At 45.5% G+C, this 21678-nt stretch overlaps 1 protein-coding gene and 1 long non-coding RNA gene across 2 annotated transcripts in view; one reads left to right on the forward strand and one right to left on the reverse strand.

The window, feature by feature from the left end:
* LOC140701755 (uncharacterized) overlaps positions 1–21678 on the forward strand; it is a 23741-nt gene continuing 2063 nt past the window's right edge. Inside the window, exon 1 of the long non-coding RNA XR_013538087.1 lies at positions 1–4030. This is a non-coding gene — a long non-coding RNA (uncharacterized LOC140701755). The remainder of the gene's footprint in view (positions 4031–21678) is intronic.
* Positions 7506–21678, reverse strand: part of GDPD1 (glycerophosphodiester phosphodiesterase domain containing 1) — a 23707-nt gene continuing 9534 nt past the window's right edge. Inside the window, exons 3-10 of the mRNA XM_072978566.2 lie at positions 17774–17909; positions 17111–17156; positions 16304–16422; positions 15693–15782; positions 13966–14099; positions 13507–13566; positions 9526–9577; positions 7506–8388 (exon numbers count right to left, since the gene is read on the reverse strand). Coding sequence (XP_072834667.2) covers positions 8266–8388; positions 9526–9577; positions 13507–13566; positions 13966–14099; positions 15693–15782; positions 16304–16422; positions 17111–17156; positions 17774–17909 — 760 coding nt within the window. The 3' untranslated portion in view covers positions 7506–8265. The remainder of the gene's footprint in view (positions 8389–9525; positions 9578–13506; positions 13567–13965; positions 14100–15692; positions 15783–16303; positions 16423–17110; positions 17157–17773; positions 17910–21678) is intronic.

Raw genomic sequence — 21678 nt, forward strand, 5'->3', positions numbered from 1 at the left:
CTCGTTGGGCTGCCTTGGAGGGTAGCCGTCCTCCCAAGTCAGAGCTGGAGGGTGGGTCGCTTGAGGAGGCTTTAAAACAGCTTTGGAAGTGTCTTCACTACAAAGCCCATGCACCCCCGACACACTGGCTTGGGGGCACTGGGAGTTGTGGTGGATCTACCACCGTCCCCCCCCAGAAAGGTGGGGGGGCAGGTCCAGATCTTGGCTGGACAGCCATTCCCATCATCCCTCAGCTTTTGGCTCTGAGGGCTGGAGCTTGACAGCATCTGGAAGGGGTTCCCTGATTTACAGTGAGGAAAAAAGAGAATTATTTGGGGCCTTAAAAGGCATCAGAATGAAGGCTTCATGGCCTAGGTAATTTTCTAGATGTTTTGTGTTATGTGCTGTCATATACGAACCAAATTGTAGCCACCCTACTAGAGCTTTTAAGGTAAATTTCGTAAATTTAAATATTTGCTGGCGGTGCATAATGTTTTCATGGCTCTGATAAACTGGAAAGGGCAATACAGGTGAGAATAGAAGACCCAGAACAGCTTCCTTAACATGGGGGGGGGCTATATGACGTACAATCCAGCCTTAAAACAGTGCAGGCACACACCAGACAGCTGCAGAAGTGAAGCTACAGCGAGGAAGTGGATTTCTACAGATTTATGGAAAGATATCTTGAGAGTTCCCAGTTAAATCTGGATGGGAATCCCAGTAAATCTTGTGCTTCCTCAAAACCAGTGGGGGGGGGGAGAGAGAAAGGGAGATAGAACATCCCCTCACCTGGAAAAAAAAACAACATAATTGTTTCCCACAGGGAAATGGAGCTAAATCTGTTTCGACAACATCAAAAAAGTAGTCTTGTGATACCCCTAAAGATGGCCCATTTTGTTACACCTCAAGCGTCCCTAAAGGGACATCCAAAATGAGAAACTGTTACCCCCCCCCTTTGGCAAATTGTTACGCACAACTTTAGAGGAGTGGGTGGCACTCAATGAGGTCAGCGAGAATTAAAATGCCAAAAGTTGTAACACCGATAATTATTTTAATAGTCATTAACAAACAGTAATTAGGCAGAACTCCAACGTTCCTGCATGGATTATTCACAGTGCTGTGTGATTTTAAAAAGAACAAGGTTGTCACTATCCAGGCTCCCAGAGATAAGAGTGGATGATTTCTTCCTTCAGGTTTTCTGGCATGGAAACCTATCTTTGACGTGATTTTGTAAAACAATGGTCACATTGGGGACCAAGACAGAATGTCCTAGCTGGGCTAGTATGTTCGTTCGTTCCATTCATTCATTCAAATGTTTACAGATCACTTGAATGCTGCCATTTTTGATGTCAGATTTGTGATGGTTTATTTCTTCTGCGTAAAGACTGGCCGGAGCAGAACTGATCGCTAACATCCCACTGGTGGTGGAAGAGGTCTGTGAAGCCATGATGTTGTCAATGACGATTTTGCTGCCGTTCCCATTGCTTCCTACTTTTCCACTATAGGATGTCATGACCTCCAAAAAGATCTACAGTCCAGCAAGGGACTTCCTGGGGATGTACGGTCAAATCGAAACCTTCCGAGCCCTGAAAGCAACATTTTTAGAGACAGTGCTGGAGGTAGAGACCCAAAGGGTTCTGGCACAGCCCGAAGGAGAAACGGACAAGCCTTCTTTCTGCCCGGGGTGTGTGTGGGTCATTTCTAGTCAAACAGGTTTTTGAAACAGCAAAAAGGCCTTGTTGTTCAGCTCAGAAAATGACAAGTGTACTACTTATCAATTTTTGAAATGATTTCCATTGAGAGTGTCAGCCTTCTCTTCTTACAGGTATGGGGATGATGTGCCATGTAGTCTGGAGGAAACCAGGCTGAGCAAAACAGCCCCGATTTACTCTTTTAAGGCCTTGGCTGATATGGATGGCCTCTCTGCCTGGGTTTCAAAAAACCCCATCATCCACGGCGTGGTGGCCAGGAGCAGTGGAAGTTGTCATTCAACATATTGGGAAGACGGAGAGAGAGGCAAACTTATTCATAAGACAGCTTGCTATATTTATTTGCCCCGTGCATACTTTGTTTTTCCTCCAGTAAGCGCAAGGTGGAGAGCGTGGCTGTCTTCCTCACGACAACCCTATGAGGTAGGACAGGCCGGAAGGGGGGAAAGCGTATGGCCCCACTGTGAGTTCCATGTGAATTTTTAGCTTTTAATATTGCCTGTTAATTATAAAAGCTGCCTTGAGTCCTTCTTAAGGAGCAAGGTGGGGTCAAAAATATTAATATAATATAATATAATGTAATATAATATAATGTAATATAATATAATATAATATAATATAATATAATATAATATAATATAATATAATATAATATAATATAATATATGGCTTGACAGGGATTTTAACCTGCCTCTCCCAAGACTCAGTTTGATCCTCTCACCTCGACATTATGCTCTCTTCACACAAAAAGCACCTTTTTCCAGACACGGAAAGTCACAAGGTCACACTCTAGCACCCCAGTTACTTTTTTAAAAGGATCTGTGAGGAATCCTTTCCCCATCCCTTTTTTTTTTCTTTTTTTAATACTGCCTTGTAGCAGCAGATTATGGTCTAACTTGGCATGGGGAGATTTCTATTTTGTCTCCAGCTTAAAATACATTGGCTTTCTTCCCAAACCGCTAATGTTTTATCAGGAGGGAAAAATAGCTCTGTGGTTTACATTAAGACTGCAGCTCCATTAGGGAGAGAGGCAAAAAAATATCGTCAATTGATCCAAAGGAAAAGAGAGGTAAAATACTTACTTTGAAGTGCTTTGGAAACACATTTGCAGAGCAAATGAACACTTGATTCCCTCATCAAGGACACCAAACAAGGCAATGAAAAAAAGAAAAGAAAAAGAAAAAACTGACTTCATGAGGTCTAGCCCCATGGGGGAGCTTCTTGAAATGTTAATGTCCATGTGTACCCGTTCCTCTAAAGCCCAGAGTGAAATTTCTCCAATGTTTAAGCAGCACAAACATAACAGATCTTAGCATCACCATCCACCTCACTACCAACATTAATACAACATTTTGTTATTCTTATCAAAATTATTACAGTGATATTTTTAGCAGTAGTGCTCTGAGCAAAAAAAAGGCTTTCATCATTGATTAAAAAATATTTATAAATGACTTTTCTAACCAGTAGGGTCATGAAAGTGAGGCAAAATAGATTCGCGGCAAACAAACAAATCCGTCGAATATTAATTAAAAATAGATTGAAATAAAAACTTTGAAAGATGGCCAGACAATAAAGACAGCAAAATATGTTTTCACCTACTTGCAGGAAACTCTGACAGAGAAGAAGCCAGCCTGGATAGGGGGGTTTCATGATGGAGGAGCCACCACAAAGCCCTGCTACTCAATATTCTAGCTTCCCTCGGGTGACAGAACTTTTTGAAATCTGTTTCAAAAAGTGGCGTAATAGGGCCCTTACATAGATGAACACTGATACAAGTATGGGGGGAGCATGGTTTTCTTTTTTAAGATCAAAACAGGCTGAAGAACACCCTTTTGTACAATTCGAATGCAAATAAAGTAAAGAAAAAGTCTTCCTGAGCATCTTGCTAATAAGGTATGTGGAGTTGCTCTCAGATCAATATACTGTAAGCTAGTTTTTGGTCTCTGAATTACAGCCCAAGGGGCACAGCACTAGAGGAAAAACAGGACGGGGAGGGAGAAGGAAAATGCAGGGTCGGGCGCCTGCTTTTATACCGTTCTAATAAGAAGTAGCTGCAATGGAAAGAGTTTAAGTATGATGATGGAATGGCTATTGCTAATTTACAGGGGAGGAGGGGAGCCAAAAGGACCTTGGGCCCGTCCTGAAGGCCTCAAATCTATGTAAGTGGCATACAGTATAATTGAATGGATTAATGCTAGGCCTTTTTGGAAGAAAAAAACTCCCAATACAGTGTATTTCAAATATTATTCCTTAGGGCTGCCTTTTCCTTTGACATCTTGAGAGTCTTCATATCTCAGCACTGTTGGAAAAATCGAGGGGGAAAAAGAAAGAAGATAAATGAGGTACTGTATGTGTTTTTCATGTTAAAGCTTCAGGCAGAGGGACCTTCCGACGTTTTGGCAGAGCGCTGTGGGGTGGTTTTGAGGCGGCTTTGAGGCGGGAGGAACGTCTTTTGTTGCAAACACCACCCGCACGCTGCATTGCAGATCCTACATCATTCCTAGGCACAAGCCAGCCTGGAGAGAGACAGATCCTTTCTGCTGAATGAATTCAAATGCATAAGGCCAGGAAAGGCAGCATGGAAAAAATAATAATACAGTACTGTATTTAAAAACAAATAAGGTTCTTCCACCCCTTAGTGGCAAGTAGGTGCATTGCAAGCTTTTGAAAAAAAATTAATCAGGGATGGGTTGATAACAGGAAGGTTCTGCCATTAATAGTCTTAATAGCAGAAAATCCTGCCATTAATAGTCTTGTTCAGCGCTTCCAGTAGCAAAGTTGTGGCTTCCTTTTTTGAGTCAATCCGTCTCACATTTGAGGTGCTGCTTCTCCCACTTTTCTCCCAGCATGATTGTTTTCATCCACGAGATGCTCAAGGGAGGGAGATACCTAATAAAAAACTTTGAATTGCAGCAGTGGAAGGGGCCCCGTGGATCATGAAGTTTAGCCCCTCTCCACAAGATACAATTATGTGGAACTGAACTTCCAACCTCTGGCTCCACAGCCAGAGACTTCAGCTACTGAACTATCCATCCAGCAGTTGCTTCAGTTTACTCCTTTTTTTGGCTTCTACTAAGGACGGATTGGATCTACAATAGCAGTTATTTGTCTTTTGGGCACCCTTCTGGATGTACGCCTTAACGGGGTGGTACCAGATACAGCCGATTGTAACTAACGTTTCCTGCTAGTAAAGGAGTTCCGATAGGGTGCGTGTGATGGGAATTGTGGCAGGAACAGGGCCCTTTGGAGAAAGCAGTTCAGTGGCAGAAGAACCACCCAGCTTCTCAGACTCAATGTGGTTCCCAAACTAAGAGTTTGCTCTTTTTAAACAGGGAACATAGATCTCAGGGTTTTTTTTAAGGGAGAGCACAATTATCATATCTATTTTGTATTTAATTGGAGGAAAAACATTATGTACCAAAGCAATCTGAATTTCACAACGGGAAGTAAATCCAAAAATGATTAACGATAATTCAATTTCCTGTGTATTTTCCCCGATGCAATTTATTTGCATTTAATTTTCAGAGAGAAAGTCATCAAAACCTATGGTTTTTTAAAAAGCCGTGACACACACTATTCTTCCTAAGCCAGAGGTGTGTATTTTTAGGGTGCACTTTCCCCATCAGAACCAAAATCAGAGCTTAAGCTTTGTTTAGGAGGACAAAACAGCTTCTTCAGAAAACTGAGGGACTGCCCGTAAGCTTATGCTACAGGATCGCTGTTGCGCTGATCCCAGCAAATACGCCAGATCTGGTTGAAAAGCCGTGCTTCGCTAGCTTGGTTGGTGAACTGCACCAACAGGCCTTTACAACTACAGAACTGGAAGGGATCCTATAGAAAAACAGGAACATTATTTTATTTTCAACTTGCACATCACAGAATCAGAGAACAGTGAAGTTGGAAGGGGCCTATAAAGCAATCGAGTCCAACCCCCTGCTCAGTGCAGGGATCCAAATCAAAAGATCTGGCAGGGGATTGTCCAAGTGTCTCTTGAAGGCCTCTAAGTGTTAAGAGCCCTCCCCACCACTCAAAGTCACTGGTGCCATTGTCGTACTGCTCTAACAGTTAGGAAGTTTTTCCTGATAATCCGTCGGAAGGAGGCATTTCACATTTCTGAGAACCCACTAAGTTAGAGGAAGTCTTCAGCAAAATGAGAATACAGTACAAAGCTTTTGCGTGAAATAGCACTATTTTCTGCAGATTTTTCACTTGGAAATACCATGGCATTATACCCTGGACGTGCCATCCCGGGACACCATCAATACAGGTGTTTTTCAGAATACCGCAACAATAAAACATGTTTCCTGTCCCAAAGAGCAAGTAATAGCTATTTGGATAAAGAATGACAGCAGAAGAAGTCAACCAGAGAGGCAGAGAGAGGGCCAAAAAAAGGCAAAGGAATTAATACCAGAAAAGGCAAAATATAATTTCTTCCTTGGGCAAATATTCACTGTGTGCCATAAAGAGGTAAGAAATAGATCTTCCCAATACAGCTGGAAGAGGTTTACTTTCTAATGGTATCATCATGCCAGAGCAGAAGTAATAGTGACAGATAGAAGACAATTTGCCTACAGAAGGAAGAGGGGAGAGGAGATACTTTCTTAAGCAAGTTAATTGGAAGGAGGCGAAACTGATTCACCATACAAATTATCAGAGATTTTTTTTAAAAAATTGAGAGACAGCTACACACCTCACGTCACAGCAGTCTGAGCTACACTTAGGCAACCCTATGCAAAACTATATGTATAGTGGTGCCTCACATTACGATGTTAATTCGTTCCAGCGAAATTGCTGTAGAACGAAAACATCGTAAAGCGAACTTAAAAAGCCCATAGAAATGCATTAAAACCCGATTAATGCGTTCCTATGGGCTTGAAACTCACCGTCCAGTGAAGATCCTCCATAGCGCGGCCATTTTCGCTGCCTGTGCAGCGAGGAATCCGTCCCAGAAAACAATGGGTGGCCATTTTGAAACCGCCGATCAGCTGTAGGAAAACTGTCGTTTTGCGAGAATCGGTTCCCGAAGCAGGGAACTGATCATCGCAAAGCGAAATTCCCCCATAGGAAACATAGTTTTGCGATCACTTAAACTTCATTGTTATGCGATTTCGTCGTAAAACGGAGCGCTCGTCTTGCGAGGCACCACTGTACATTCTAGAGTTTTTGAAACGAGGTTCTCAAATCTATATCAAGAGTTCAGGAGGGTTCAAAAATTATTTTTAGAAACCTCTAGGTTGGCTTCCCAGTAGCTAACCGAGACGTTAGGCTAAGAGACGAGCTGCTCTTAGCTTTCCCTGTGAAATCTTTCCCAAACCAGCGCCCACATTCTACTCTCTCCGTATTTTAATTCTTCCTGCTTGGGGCTTGCCTTTTCTTTACATTTAAATGCCTTTAAGTGAAGCCAAACTCAAAATGAAACATTGCTTTCTCCAGCTCACTGTAGATCAGGAAGAAAAATTCTTGAATGCCAGAAGAGAGGTAACGCCCGCGGGACAAACATGGGGCCGAATCATCTCTTTTGATTTGAAACAGGCTCCAGAAATTCTTGTTATAAAGACACTGCATTTGAATGACAGCAGGAAACGCACAGAGATACTGTATGTCTAAGAAGACCAACCTTTTTAAAAGCTGAAGGAGAAAAACCCAGAGGTTCGTTCTGGGAAATGCCCTTCGTTACAAATAGGACTGGGTTCAAGAGACATCCGAGCCTGGAACTGGGAGACTTTTTTTTAACATTTTGAATCAGGAGAAAAACACAGCCCTGCAGCGCCTGTTCATACCGTCAGCTTATCCACTGCACGTTACAACCACCCATCGTTTGCTCTGTTCACAGCCGACGGCTGCTACATTTATTAAAAACACTTCCACTTGAATATGTTGGAGCAGCAGCTTGGTACAGAAAACTGGCCTCAAAGGTCCCTAATATTCTGGTGCAACTAAGAGTGGCAGGTACCGCTTGGATTTTTAAGACCTGTTGCCGATCAACTCAAGAGTTGTACACACTGACTAACATTTTAAGCAGGGAGACACGGTTCAACCTTCTTCCCACTTGGCTTCTTGCTCCTTCCTCATCCCTTTACGCCGCCTCGGACAGCCAGATGGTTTTTCAGCCACATGAAACCGGTTTTCCCCGAAAAACCTACACGTTGGATGCAAAAAAATATTTTTAAAAAAAGGGAAGCAGTGCCTTGCTGGAATGTTTTCCACGTGCAAATCGGGTGAAATCCTAGCTATGAAAAATGGTGCAATAGTTACATTTAAGTCATCGCTAGGGCTGCTACAAGTCATCTGTCTTGGCAGGTCTCCTTCTAGAGCCGGGCTTGTCAAAGGTCAGGTACGACCCCGCTCACCCAAGCTATTTACAAAAGGAAAAGTAAACTAGACCACTGAAAATTGTAAATAAATAGAGCTGTATACAATCGCTAGAAGTGTCATGACTGAAGAATGAGGTAAGAGAACCCAGCCGGTTGAGACCACCCTCGCTGGGTCAGTCAAAATCAAGACATCTGGCTGCTTTGTCCTGATCAATGTCCATTTGCGCCTCCCGGGATCAACAGAAGCACTCCGGTGCTTCCTGTTACACCGGGTAGGCGTGTAAAAAGTCCTTCAGCTTCGTGGGATAGTCTGTCATGACGCCGGTGGCCCCCAAATCAAAGGCGCGCTTGAATTCCTCCTCTTCGTTCAAGACCCAGATATAAACCTGAAGAGAAGAACAGAGGGGTTCAGAAATGGCAACTGGCACCCCTACGGAATGAAATAAATCAGAAAGGGGGAAATTGAGGGTACGTGGACGTCGAAGGAGGGGGAACCTCCAAAGTCCCACCTTGATCTCCTGTCCCCTAATATTGGGATTCAATTATTATTTCACTCCGTGCAGCACTTAGGCACATACACTTTATGCCCCACCATGTGGACAAAAGAAGATCTAGCAAATGGCCGAGATGACACCATTAAAGCAACCTGTTTCTGGTCAAAAAAATAGTCTATTTTAACATTCGAATTGGCTTTTACTTTCTACCCTTACAGTTCTAAACTGCACAATATTCTGATATGAATAAAAAAATACAGTAGAAGTATTTCAGGAGCAGTAGTTTAATTCCTCAAAGGGAGGCAGCTGCAAATGGGATTCTTGTTCTATTTTATTCTAAAACCTGCTCTGATCCATGGCTACTTGCTCAGCAGTTAGAGAACCATCAGTAATACGCTGTTGGTGTTTAAGCGCCCCCCCCCCCAGCTTTCTCCAGCCATCTATGTTTCCTTTTTCTGGATCTCTGTCGTGCTTAAAGTGCCCTTGGCGAAGCGGCCAAGGGAAGCTTGGTGAAAGCTACCGAGGGCTACAAGGGAGTAGGGAGAAGATCAGTTCAGCAGGAAGAATACAGGGCTTAGTCCTTAGTCATCCATTGCTGCCCATCCAGGTTCCTGCAAGTCTCATGACAACAAGGAATAGAAACATATTATTTGAAACCGTGGTTTCCCAACCTTGAGTTTGCAGATGTTCTTGGACTAAAACTCCCAGAAGCCTTCGCCACGAGCTGTGCTGGCCAAGAATTCTGGGGTTTGCAGTCCAAGAACATCTGGGGACCTAAGGTTGAGAACCACTGCTTCAGAATATATGCTTCATGGATGGTAGCTCTACAGAAGGATGGAAGCCAGGATGGCCTTCTGGATGTGGCTGGGCTGTAAACTCCTATACGCTCTAGTCACAGTGCAGAGAAATGCTTGGCCCCGCTCTTGAACGGCTGTCGGGCAGGATCAAAGTTGGCCAACATCCCGTAGGTGGACACGGGACAGAAAGACAAAGAGCCACACTCGTTACAGAATCCACATCATGCTCTACCTGTATTCCTCGAGCCGTGAGGTGATCAAACAAGGCTTTCCTCATTAACAGCCTGTAAGAAAAGAAGGAATCAAAACTGGTTTGTGTCTCTCCAAACATCTAAAACAGGCTCACGGTCATTTAGAAAGCTAAACTATAGAATAGGACCACGGTATCTGTGGGGGATCGGTCTGAAGCACCTCCCTGCAGATGACAATCATGGAAGTAGGGAATTTTATTAATATATCTCTATAGCTATACACGCGCACACACAAAGCATGGTTTCTGCTTCCCTATAGTGGCCAGTTCTGGTAAAATACACCTTTAGTAGGCATCCTTCAGTCTCGAAAGACTATGGTATCGTGCTCTGTATGGAGGACTTGGAACAGCGTCTAGTGTGGCTGAGGAGGCCAATTCGAGAGTGACAATCCCTTCCACACTGAAGACAAATCCAATCTGTCCCCTGTCCAGCTCCCTGGTTTTGCTTCCTTTGTGACTTCCTCTTTGCCTCAGCCTGCTGGATAAGGGTCTCTTCAAATTGGGAGAGGCCGTGATGCACTGCCTGCCTCCAGGCTGAACGATCAGATGTCAGAGTTTCCCATCTGTTGAGGTCTATTCCTAAGGCCTTCAGATCCCGCTTGCAGATATCCTTGTATCGCAGCTGTGGTCTCCCTCTGGGGCGATTTCCCTGCACTAATTCTCCATATAGGAGATCCTTTGGAATCCGACCATCAGCCATTCTCACAACGTGCCCAAGCCAGCGTAGACGTCTCTGTTTCAGTAATGTATGCATGCTGAAAACTCCAGCTCGTTCTAGGACTACTCTATTTGGAACTCTGTCCTGCCAGGTGATACCAAAAATCCGTCGTAGGCAACGCATATGGAAGGTGTTCAGCTTCCTCTCCTGCCGGGCACAAAGGGTCCAGGACTCGCTGCAGTACAGGAGTGTGCTCAGGACACAGGCTCTATAGACCTGGATCTTGGTATGTGTTGTCAGTTTCTTATTGAGCCATACTCTCTTTGTGAGTCTAGAGAACATGGTGGCTGCTTTCCCAATGCGTTTATCCAGCTCGACATCTAGAGAGAGGGTGTCAGAGATGGTTGAGCCAAGGTACACAAAGTCATGAACAACCTCCAATTCTTGTGTGGAGATGGTAATAGAGGGAGGTGAGTCCACACCCTGGCCCATGACTTGTGTTTTCTTCAGGCTGATTGTTAGTCCAAAGTCTTGGCAGGCCTTGCTGAAACGGTTCATGAGTTGTTGGAGGTCTTCAGCAGAGTGGGCAACAATGGCTGCATCGTCTGCAAAGAGGAAGTCCCTCATGCATTTCAGCTGGACTTTGGTCTTTGCTCTCAATCTAGAGAGATTAAAGAGCTTTCCATCTGATCTAGTCCGGAGATAGACACCTTCTGTTGCAGTTCCAAAGGCATGCTTCAGCATGACAGCAAAAAAGATCCCAAAAAGTGTTGGTGCGAGGACACAGCCCTGTTTCACTCCGCTTCGGATGTCAAAGGGATCTGATGTTGAGCCGTCAAAAACTACAGTGCCTTTCATTCCATCGTGGAAGGACCTGATGATGTTAAGGAGACGAGGTGGACATCCAATCTTGGGAAGTATTTTGAAAAGGCCATCCCTGCTAACCAAGTCAAATGCTTTTGTAAGGTCTATGAAGGCCACTAAGAGTGGCTGTTGTTGTTCCCTGCATTTCTCCTGCAACTGTCGGAGGGAGAATACCATGTCAGTGGTGGATCTATTTGCTCGAAATCCGCACTGTGATTCCGGATAGACTCTGTCTGCAAGCACCTGGAGCCTCTTCAGCACAACACGAGCAAGCAGCTTCCCTACAACGCTAAGAAGAGAGATACCACGGTAGTTATTGCAGTCACCCCTGTCACCTTTGTTCTTGTACAACGTGACAATGTTTGCATCCTTCATGTCCTGTGGTACTCCACCTTCCCTCCAGCAGAGACAAAAGATTTCATACAGTTCGGTGATGATGATCTCCTTACCGCATTTCAGCACTTCAACAGGGATGTTGTCCCTTCCAGGTGCCTTGCCAGAGGTGAGGGAATCCAAGGCCGCATTTATTTCTGCTAGGGTTGGTTCGCTGTCCAGCTCTTCCAAGACAGGCAGGCACTCAATGTTATTTAATGCTTCTTCGGTTACTACATTCTTTCTGGAATATAGCTCGGAGTAGTGCTGCACCCAGCGTTCCATCTGCTGTGCTCGGTCCTGGATGATCACACCTGTAGTAGACTTCAAGGGAGCAGATTTCTTCTGTAATGGACCTAAGGCCTGCTTGATACCATCATACATTCCTTTGATGTTACCTGTGTCCGCTGCTATCTGTATCTGAGAGGAAAGCTGAAGCCAGTAGTCATTGGAGCATCTCCTGGCAGCCTGTTGGACTTGGCTACGAGCGGCTCGAAGAGCTTGCAGGTTGTACTCGCTAGGACAGGTTTTGTATGCTGCTAGAGCTCTTCTCTTATCCTCAATGGCTGGCATTAACTCCTCCGAATGGGCTTCGAACCAGTCAGCCATCTTTCTGGTCTTCTTGCCGAAGGTGGACAAGGCAGTGTTGTAGACAGTGTTCTTGAAGTGTTCCCATCGTTCAGGTGCATTTACATTAGCTGGACCTGGAAGGGTTTCCTCGAGTGCTTGGGCAAATTCCTTCACTTTTCTTTGATCGCGAGTCTTGTTGATGTCAATACGTGGTCTTCCTTCCTTTTTCATGTGATACAATTTCTTTGTTCGCAGTTTTACTCTACTACACACCAGGGAGTGATCAGTATCGCAATCAGCTCTCTGGTAGCTGCGTGTGATCGTAACACTAGGAAGGCTAGAACGTCTAGTGAGGATCAAATCGAGCTGATGCCAATGCTTGGATCTTGGATGTCTCCAGGAAACTCTGTGTTGCAGCTTCGTATTAAAGAATGTGTTGCTGACACAGAGACCATAGTAACAGCAAAACTCCAGTAAGCGTTGGCCATTTTCGTTCATCTTTCCAATGCCAAAACGGCCTAGACAAGTGGGCCAAGAATTGTGATCAGCACCAACTCTAGCATTAAAGTCTCCAAGAATGAACAGTGACTCTCTTTCAGGGACTTTTTTGATAGTAGCTGCCAGATCGTCGTAGAATTTGTCTTTCACTTCTGGAGTGGATGACAGTGTTGGTGCATATGCACTAATGAGGGTTACTGGTCCTGCTGATGAGTGGAGCTGCAGAGACAGGATTCTTTCACTCCCCACAGTGGGTGGAACAATGCATCTCAGGAGAGTGTTTCTGACTGCAAAGCCAACACCATATTCCCTGGTCTCATTCGATGGTTTTCCCTGCCAGAAGAATGAGAAGTTTTTTTCTTTGACAGATCCCGAGTCTGGCAGTCTTGTCTCTTGCAGGGCAACAATGTCCATCTGCAGTCTACTCAGTTCCATGTCAATGACAGCTGTCTTGCGCACATCGTCTATTTCTTGCAGGTCGTTCGGAAAGCCGTAGTCAGGAAAGCCAGGGGTCATTGTCCGTACATTCCAGGTGCCCAGCTTTAGGGCAGAAGTTTTCTTATGATTGTTGCATGGTGCACGGTTGTCGATCTGCTTGTCGGGTTTCACCCTAAACCCCACGCACCCCGTGAGGTTAACAGACCGTGGCGAGGTAGCACCTTACTGGCTGGGGGCTGCCCAGCTTAAGGCGGGCGGTATCTACCTAGTGAGGTGCAATGACCTCTCCCACCGTCAGAAGTAGCCCCTGGCGTCCTGCTCTACGCCAATTGAGCAGAGACTTATAACCGGTAACTGCTACTTCCCGTGTTGTTTCGACGCTGTATGCGAAGCTGGAGTGTCCTCTCCAGAGCACGAAGCCTGGGTAAAATAGTATGGAGGATACACCATGGAAACACATATAAATACACATTTCTGTTTTTTTTAAAAAAAATTTAAAATAGAGAATGAGCAGTCAAATCATGGGATTGTGACAAAGGGCCGAAGAACAGAAGCACTCTTACGTGTCGGTCAGCCAGATGGTAAACCGTTGACCCCTTGAGATTTTCTCAGGTTCCTTCAGCCTAAGATGAGAATAAACGAGCTTGAGTTTATTGTTGTTTACCTATTTAGAATGAACATATCTGACTTGGTAGATTCCAGACAGTCTCTGAAGAACTTGCAAAAATTCTTAAAATAAAAGCACGCTAAAGACTGGCGCAGCTGAAGGAGACGAGGACAGTGATTTCCTGGCCTCTATCTAAAGATACATAAAGTGCAACAGCGATCCTGTAGCACAGAGGTCTATTCGGGCATTCAAACGACTGGCCCAAATTCACAGCTCAGTGGGAGCTTGAATGTGGTTTTCTCCGAGCCCCAGGATGACACTCCAAGCCTTAAAGGCTACCCTGCTTCTCTCACTGCTGCTGCGGTTCTGCCTCCCCCCCCCCAACGGAGGCTGTTTACAAAGCACGGGGACTTACTTGAGGATGATGGACGGCATCGGAATCTCTAGGAACTCCTCCAGGATGGGGAAGAAGGGAAGCAAGCCGGTGTAAAATAGGCCGAGGAGGAGAAGGACCCGCCGCAAACAGAAGAGGATGGGGATGCGGTCATTCTGGGGGGGGGGGAATCATCAGATTAGGAACAGAGGAGGTGTCACCCCCTCCCCGATTATGGCAGGTTGCAATCAGATCAGAGAGAAAGCCGCCCTTCTACGTTTGTTTTCCTGTGTTTTTTCCATTGGGGATTTAATGGCTGTCTCAGTTCTAAGACGAACAAGGGAAAGAACAGCAAAACTCCCAGGGGTGGGGAGACAGGAGGAACAGCATTTTGGGGGCTCTGCCCGGCTCTGGATGGATTTCTGTTATGGAACAGCAAAGCCTTGCTCCCTCCCTGCCCATCTGCCCGTGCCTTTCCCTGCAATCACTGTCAACAAACAGTTTCAGAATTGAGAAGGCCTGGATCCGGAGTGTGGTTCGGTCTTGAACGAGGCTGCTTCAGGCAAAGGTGGAAAGGTTAGACAGAGGGAGGCAAGTGTACAAGGCCCAGTGAGTCAGGCGTCTGTCTCATTTGTGATTTATGGGACCGGTTAGGGTAGTCATTTACTACCTCCCACGCAGTGTCAACAGTCTGACAGTCTCTGTTGCGTCATTTCTTGCTTCCAGAGAGAGTCCAGGCTTGATTTGATCCAGGCTGGTAGTTCTCAACCTCGGGTCCCCAGCTGTTCTCGGACTACAACTCCCAGAAGCCTTCACTGCTCGCTGTGCTGACTGGGGTTTCTGGGAGTCGGCGTCCAAGAACAGCTGGGGACCCAAAGTGAGAAACCACGGTTCTAGGGCCTACTGGCCTGTTTTTTTCCTGGCAAGTCTCTCCTTCAGCACCATTTTTCAAATGAATCATTTCCCCCCCCCAATGGGTTTCTTCACTGCCAAGCTTTCACATCTGTACACAGCAACTGGGAAGACGTCACTCGAAAGGTGGTGCTGGAGGAGAGCTCTACAGATACCATGGGCCACCAGAAAGACAAAGAAAGTGACTCCTAGATCAATAGGCGCGAATATCTTGGCCTTGGCTTGATCTTGGTGACCTATTCACACACTTGAAAATCTTTCCTAGTTCCTTTGTGGCTGCCCTTAGAATTCACGGCCTTCTCCTTTCTGGGCTGGAGGGTCCATTTGGATCGATCGTGCCTTCTGAAGTCCCCAAACGGCCCAAACTAGGAATTATTTTCTAATCATGTCTGGGGTTTTGAAAAAGGGGGCAAATCTGGAAAGGGCGGGTGGACACCCTCGCCCCCCACATCAAGACCCGTGTTCTCAGAATCTAAACCAAGGTCATGAATTACGAGCAAAATGGGCCTCGTGCTGATAACAAGCGGGCTCCGCAGGCAGCAACTTTTAAAACGCCTCCTGGTTTAACCTTTCAGCTTCGCTAGGAAAGAAAGAAAACCGAGACGGGTTCTCGGTGAAACAGGATCCTTCTTACAAGGGGGATATAAAGTATATAATTACAGCACCAGCCTGAGAGGACCCAGGTTGATGATATTCCAGCTTAGACGTGAAACTCACTCCGCAACCCACACTCTCGGCCGATCCCACACCACTGGGTTGCTTCGGAAATAATGCTGAGATGCTCCCAGTTAACTTTGCACGCCGCTCTTTGGGAGGGCGGGCAGAAGAGTTAATCCGATGAAATCCTGGCCACTTACTTCTTTGTGACACTTGTCCACAACTTCGTGACTGACGCTGCCCCAGACTGTTAAATGCTCCCGCTTGTAGCAGGTCACCAACTCTGAAACCTGGAATCAAGACACGAAAGAGAGAGGTGGCTTTTCGTACAGTTGTGCATATGGGCAGTATGACACTATTACGTGGGGAGTTCACCACTGAGCGTTCGAGATAAGGAACAGCAATCGATGCGAAATGTGACTTTCGGTGCTGGAGAAAAGAAATTTACAGCCTAACAGGCTCCTCCCTAGGCCTGAAGTCAATAAAACATTGCATAACAAGATGATAGCATCCTTGGAAATGGATTTGATCAAATATCCCAAGGACCGATTTCATTGAGGATCAAGATTGTTCCTTAAAGCACCTTAAAGGACTAAGCGCTACGTTTTAATGTGAGCTTTTATGGACAAGTCTGAGGAAGTGGAGATGTCCGTGAAAGCTCACATCAAAACAGAGCAGTTGCTTTTTAAAGGTGCCGTGTCACTTTCGCTTTCTTCATTCTTTCGTTCCCACCTTTCTAGTTTCTACCACCTGCTTCTAGGTGTGTATGCATTTATTTACACCGTAAACGGAAGCAGGTAGAAGGACCCACCTTCTTAATCAGCGTGTCGTTGTTCACTTTGATGTCGATGTTGACGGGGGTGTGGGGAAAGGCTTCGAACACCTCCTTAAGGAGCGGGATGCGCTTGTCTTCGCCCTCACAGTGGCACTCTGAGGGACAGAAGCAAAAGGGGGTGGATGGCTGCCCGGATACTTGCAAATTATCCTCAGTTAGGATTGAGGGCTGTTTCACAGATTACCTGAGTTGCAAAACCTGGATTGGACATCAAGCCAATAGGTTGCCTTGTTCAAGGTCCTTTCCAGACAAAGCTTCCTCGACATCCAGCCAAACCACTGGCCCCTTCAAGATCAAGACACTCCACAATGGAGGCACGTGGATGCGTGACACCCGCACGCTTCCCACTCTGGTGTCTCAGCAGCAGCTCGCCCAGACCTCAGATGGCCATCGTTCTTTGCCCAACCAGAGATGCTGAGGGCTTGAACTTGCCACCTTCTGGACGCAAGGCATGCTTCCGTGTAAGACCTACTGGTCTTCCTCTTACATTCTTTAAGCCAGCCCCTAAATCCGAACGTCACTACGTGATGGACATCCGAAACCTGGTTGCTACACCCTGACTTTGATGGAGGAGGCAAACATCCAGTTTGGATTAACAGCCGCATCGCTTTTATTCTAAATATAAACTGTCATGAAAAGGTGGCAAGCTGGACAAAAATAAAATAAAAGGAAGTTGCATGCAGGATAACCCTGCAACTTCCAATTTTGAAAGCAAGTATACAGGAAGATCTTAAATACATAATCCACTATATTTTGAAAGCACTGAGAAATGTCAGGCATTACCTTTCTGGAAACTTACATCCAACCGGCAGAGATACGGTGGGAGTTCCTTTGAAAAAAACAAAATAGAAAAGTAAAGTCATATGCATTCAAATACACATATGTGTCCACTTAGAAAACCTGAAGGGTCATCATCAAGATGTGGTCCGAACTATCAGCTCCCCCACAAGACATAGTCCAGCATATCAACTACCCCACAAGACATGGTCCAACCTATCAGCTCCTCCACAAGATGTGGTCCAACCTATCAGCTCCCACACAGGAACAAGTCATCTTGATAGAGAAAAGAACAATGGATTAAGTGTGAGGGAAACGAGAAAAATAGGGTGGTATATAAATTAAATAACAAATAAATGGAAACATACAAATTAAAATGGGAATATAAATTGTTTGTTTTACCAGGATTCTTAAGTCACTTTAGCAGGCAGAAGCGATCATCTGATCTCTATTTTTTTCGACTCCAACACCCATAAACAGTTTAGCTGATTATTTCCAAAGTTTCAGGTGGAGGGGAATGTAATCTCTTACATGCATAAAATGCGACTGGGGATTTCTGTTTGGATATTTAGGGCTTTGGCTTTGGCAACAAGGCTGCCCACGGGTCAGCCTATCCTTTGGAACGGAGAAGTGCATTTTCAGGATCCCGAGGGGGCCCCTAGGACTCACAGAGTACTTGAGGTCGGAGATATTGACGTTGATCCCCGTCGACCGTTTCAGGTTCTCGTCGTGGGAGACCACAACTTGTTCGTCCTTCGTCATGTGGCAGTCAAGCTCCAGCATATCGGTGCCCACGCTAACGGCACTGGAAGGAGAAAGCAAAATCAAGTCTCTTTTAATGGAGAGGAGCCCCTCCAGACAGACACCGCCGCTTCCCACCCTTGTTGTTTGCTGTTTCCCCCAGTCGGTCGTGCAAAAAGAATAAATGCAAATATCACTCCGTGACCCAAATTCTCAGAGCAAACATGAGATCTGCCCTCTTGACTTCTAGACAGAAATATAAACCAGCCTTTTAAGCCTTACAAGGTCAGGACTTGTTGCCTCTGACAATCAGAATTCACGTGGGCGATGCAATCATCCAACCGGCTATACCGCAAGGTGTTGTGTGTGGATGATTTAATGGCTTGTGATTACCTTGTAAATTAACCTGTTAGGGATTTGAAGATGCATATAAAAGAAATTAAGATCTGTTAATGCGACAGCAAGGAAGGTCAGCAACTGGCAACCCTCAGTCCGAATCGGGCCCCGGCAGAGTGTTTAAATAATAGCAGCAAATGTGGTGAGTGGCAGATGATTCGGAGGCTGAAAACATGTCCCTTCACTTTTCTCGGAGTGAACTATTCGAAAAGTAAGCTGCCGAGTCCTGTAAGACTGTGTTGGTAGTTCTCACATAGCCTTGTGCACCACCCCATGCAGCTCTGAAGCAGAGGCGGACGGGATCACCGGCTCTGTTCGTGGGGGAGCACCTGCTGTCAAAGGGAAACACTAGGAGAATCGGGGCAACTGGCAAAAGGGCCATGCAAAGCAGCAGGGAGATGAGAGGGGTGAGGGAGAACCAGGTACATCTAGAAGGATAGCTTCCTGGCCTTTGTGGGTTGGTGGAAAGTGAAAAACGCATCTCTTTTGCTAAGGGGAATTAGGGATGCAAAAGCCAGAAGTTGCAGCGCACTGTGGGACTCTAAAAGGGATGCTTTGATGAGCCAGTCTGGGAAGGAGGAGCCTAGAATGGGAGAGAAAGCTAGGAAAAGAAAAAAGAATGATCCTTCTCAGTCCTCCTTCCCAACACCTCCTTGGCTAAGTGACATAGCGCTAGAGCTCTTTCAGAGCAGCACCCAAGTGTTTTAATGCAGAATCTGGGCATGTATGAGCAACAACCCATGACTGTCCTAAAGGAGCCTCCACCCATTGGATGTTCTAGATTGTAGCGTCCATCATCTCTGACAACTGGCTGCACCAGATGGGGCTGATGAGCTATCCCTTGCCCCAAAGGCTATTTCAGTTTGGAATCTGTAACTCATTTGAAAAATCTTGCACTGCACAACTCCGCGTCTCTGCGAAGACACAAAGACCCATCAAGAGGTGTATGGTTTTGACTGTATCCTACAAAATGTTGTTTGCATAATTATGCCGTAAAATGTCCTCAGAGTGCTTTAGTGCTATGCGGCGGTATATAAGTCGAAACAGCAAAACGGTATTGACTTAATTCTGCAAGTTTTGCTTAACTGTGCTACCCCACTCTGTAACATGCCTGCAGTTCTGACTTACATCTATTTTAATGATGTTCTCCGGTTTTATTCATTACTGCTTGTTCGATCCATGTTGAAAAAATGAACTGATGCAAGTTAATTTTTTTTTGCAACCCTGCACTTAAAAGAATTTGCCGGATTAGATTTTTGTATCATTTTAATAAGGCAGGGGGGGTGACCCATTGAGCTCAGTTTTTGCCCTCAACTTTGTTGTTGCCTGCATTTTGAAAATCAAATTATTCTGCTTTGTTTTTGTGGCTTTTTTTGGGGGGGGGGTTGGCCTGAAAAGCTATCACTCGCCACATGAAAACATAAAAGTGCATCTTTTCTTGGTTGCAAAAGCACTGCCGTTTACAACCCCAGATGGTGTTATAAGATAATTAGATTCTTAGACCTCTAATTGGACGTTTTTAGGTTCAAGAGTAGCTCAGTGAGCAGGTATGATTTTATGTTGCACTGAAAAAAAGGGAAAAAAAAGATGTTAACAGGTACACATAAGCCATTAAAAAAGCAATCAAAACAAGGTTATGTCAGCCCATCATTTTCCATTTGTCCATGAGGAGAGATATTACTTGCTACCATGTGGGCTTAGCTCTCTAAGGGAGAGGGGGCTGAATTAAGCTCCGTGCTCGAGCTGGTGAGCCGGATCCAGTCCTGTCTTCCAACCTAGCGTACCTCGCAAGGTTGTGTGGACAAGAGGAGGCCACCCCGATACATGTCAACAAAGGTCACTTTGAGGAAGGGAGGTGTAACTCCATGGTGGAAAGATAGCCGGCACGTCAACCAGAATTTTAAAGACAGATCTGAATTTTTGGTGTAGAAAAGGAGCAGTTTTAAGCATCGTGGCGTTAACGCGTATTTTCTCCCCGACACGGTGTTGTCGAGTGACCCGTCGGTATCACTGTTAGCTCTGCCAGCTTCAGATAAGAGAGGGAAGAAATTCTGCCCCGGGCCTCGTTATCTTTATCGGGAATGATCTGTTTGTCCAGATAAGCCGTGGCCAAAGTCCGGCCTTCGTTTCCCACAGGGAGGCACCAACCGGCTTATCCCTCAGGAAGGTATCAACCTCACCCAGTCCAAGTGATCCACCTTTTTCCCGATCGTCTAAATGCAGCAGTTATAAAAGGCAAAGCAGCTATAAAAGCTCCGAAGTCAATCTTTCCATTAATCTAGCCGATACATCGTAGATAGCCGTTAAAAAAATAGAATAAAAAACCACACACCCACACACCCAAATGCTTCTTGGATTCATTGTGAGCCTAGAAAAAAACTCCTTTTTTAAATGGTAGTTCTTGACATTCCCAGTAGCATGGCCTTCTTGGGTGGCTGCTCTTGGGCTACAGAACCTCCTTCTAGGAAGTTCTGCTTTCTCTTAGCTGGGATTTGGCCCTTTCCATAAAAAACAAACACACAAAACCCTCCAGAACACTTCCTATTCAAGATGTTTTTTCTGCAATGGACGGGCTATTAAGGAAGGGAGTTTTAAGAGCCAACTGCATCATCACTATCTTAGCTGGTCTGTTTTTAACATGGCATTTGAACACCTCTGTGTGAGTCGCTCAACTGTGCTTCCTTAGTATAACTGAACAGCGCTTGCCTCTTCTCCTGTTTTCACCTTGAGCTTCGGTTCAAGGGTAAAAAGCGGGATGTAAATCAAATGTTTTAAAAAATTAAAAACTGCCCAAGCTGTCTCGTGACTAGCCCTCGGCAGGGGCTGGGCTCCGATCCGAGCAAGCGGTGGCCACACGTGTGTGGGATTTACGCCTGGGGTCTCGAGAAGGATAAAGTAACCAAGGACGATGATTGCAAAAATGACATTCCGGGACACAAGTGAGCATCAAAGAGCCAGACCCTCAAGGGACTGCAACCGAAGCCTCCAAGGCTTGAGAAAACAGGCTTTCTGGAACACAACTTGGCAACCCTCGCTCACAAACCAGCTGTAGTGAGGCTGAGTGTTGACATTTCTATTTTCTGACCAACTCTGCACTTGAAGATCAGACGCTTCTCCTGGCGCCCTTAAGGGTGACTTCTTTTCCAAGCTAGGCCCCTTCCCAGTGGAGAGATGCCCCCCCCCCGTCCTCCACGTTGTTAGCATTTAGAGCCAGGTGAAAATGTATTAATTTGTACAAGTTTTTCAGATACTGCAGCAGGTACTTTATTTATTTGATGATTTCTGCTTCTTTTTTATTATTTATTTTTTAAAAAATATCCAGCTGGATGGATGACTCAGTGGTTTAAGTCTCTGTCTGTGGAGCCCATGGTTGGGAATTTGATCGCCCACCGGGCGCCCCTCCTACCAAGAGAGCCAGCCTGGGTAGCCTTGGGCAA

Source organism: Pogona vitticeps, chromosome 7, assembly GCF_051106095.1.
Source record: "Pogona vitticeps strain Pit_001003342236 chromosome 7, PviZW2.1, whole genome shotgun sequence".
Taxonomy (NCBI): domain Eukaryota; kingdom Metazoa; phylum Chordata; class Lepidosauria; order Squamata; family Agamidae; genus Pogona; species Pogona vitticeps.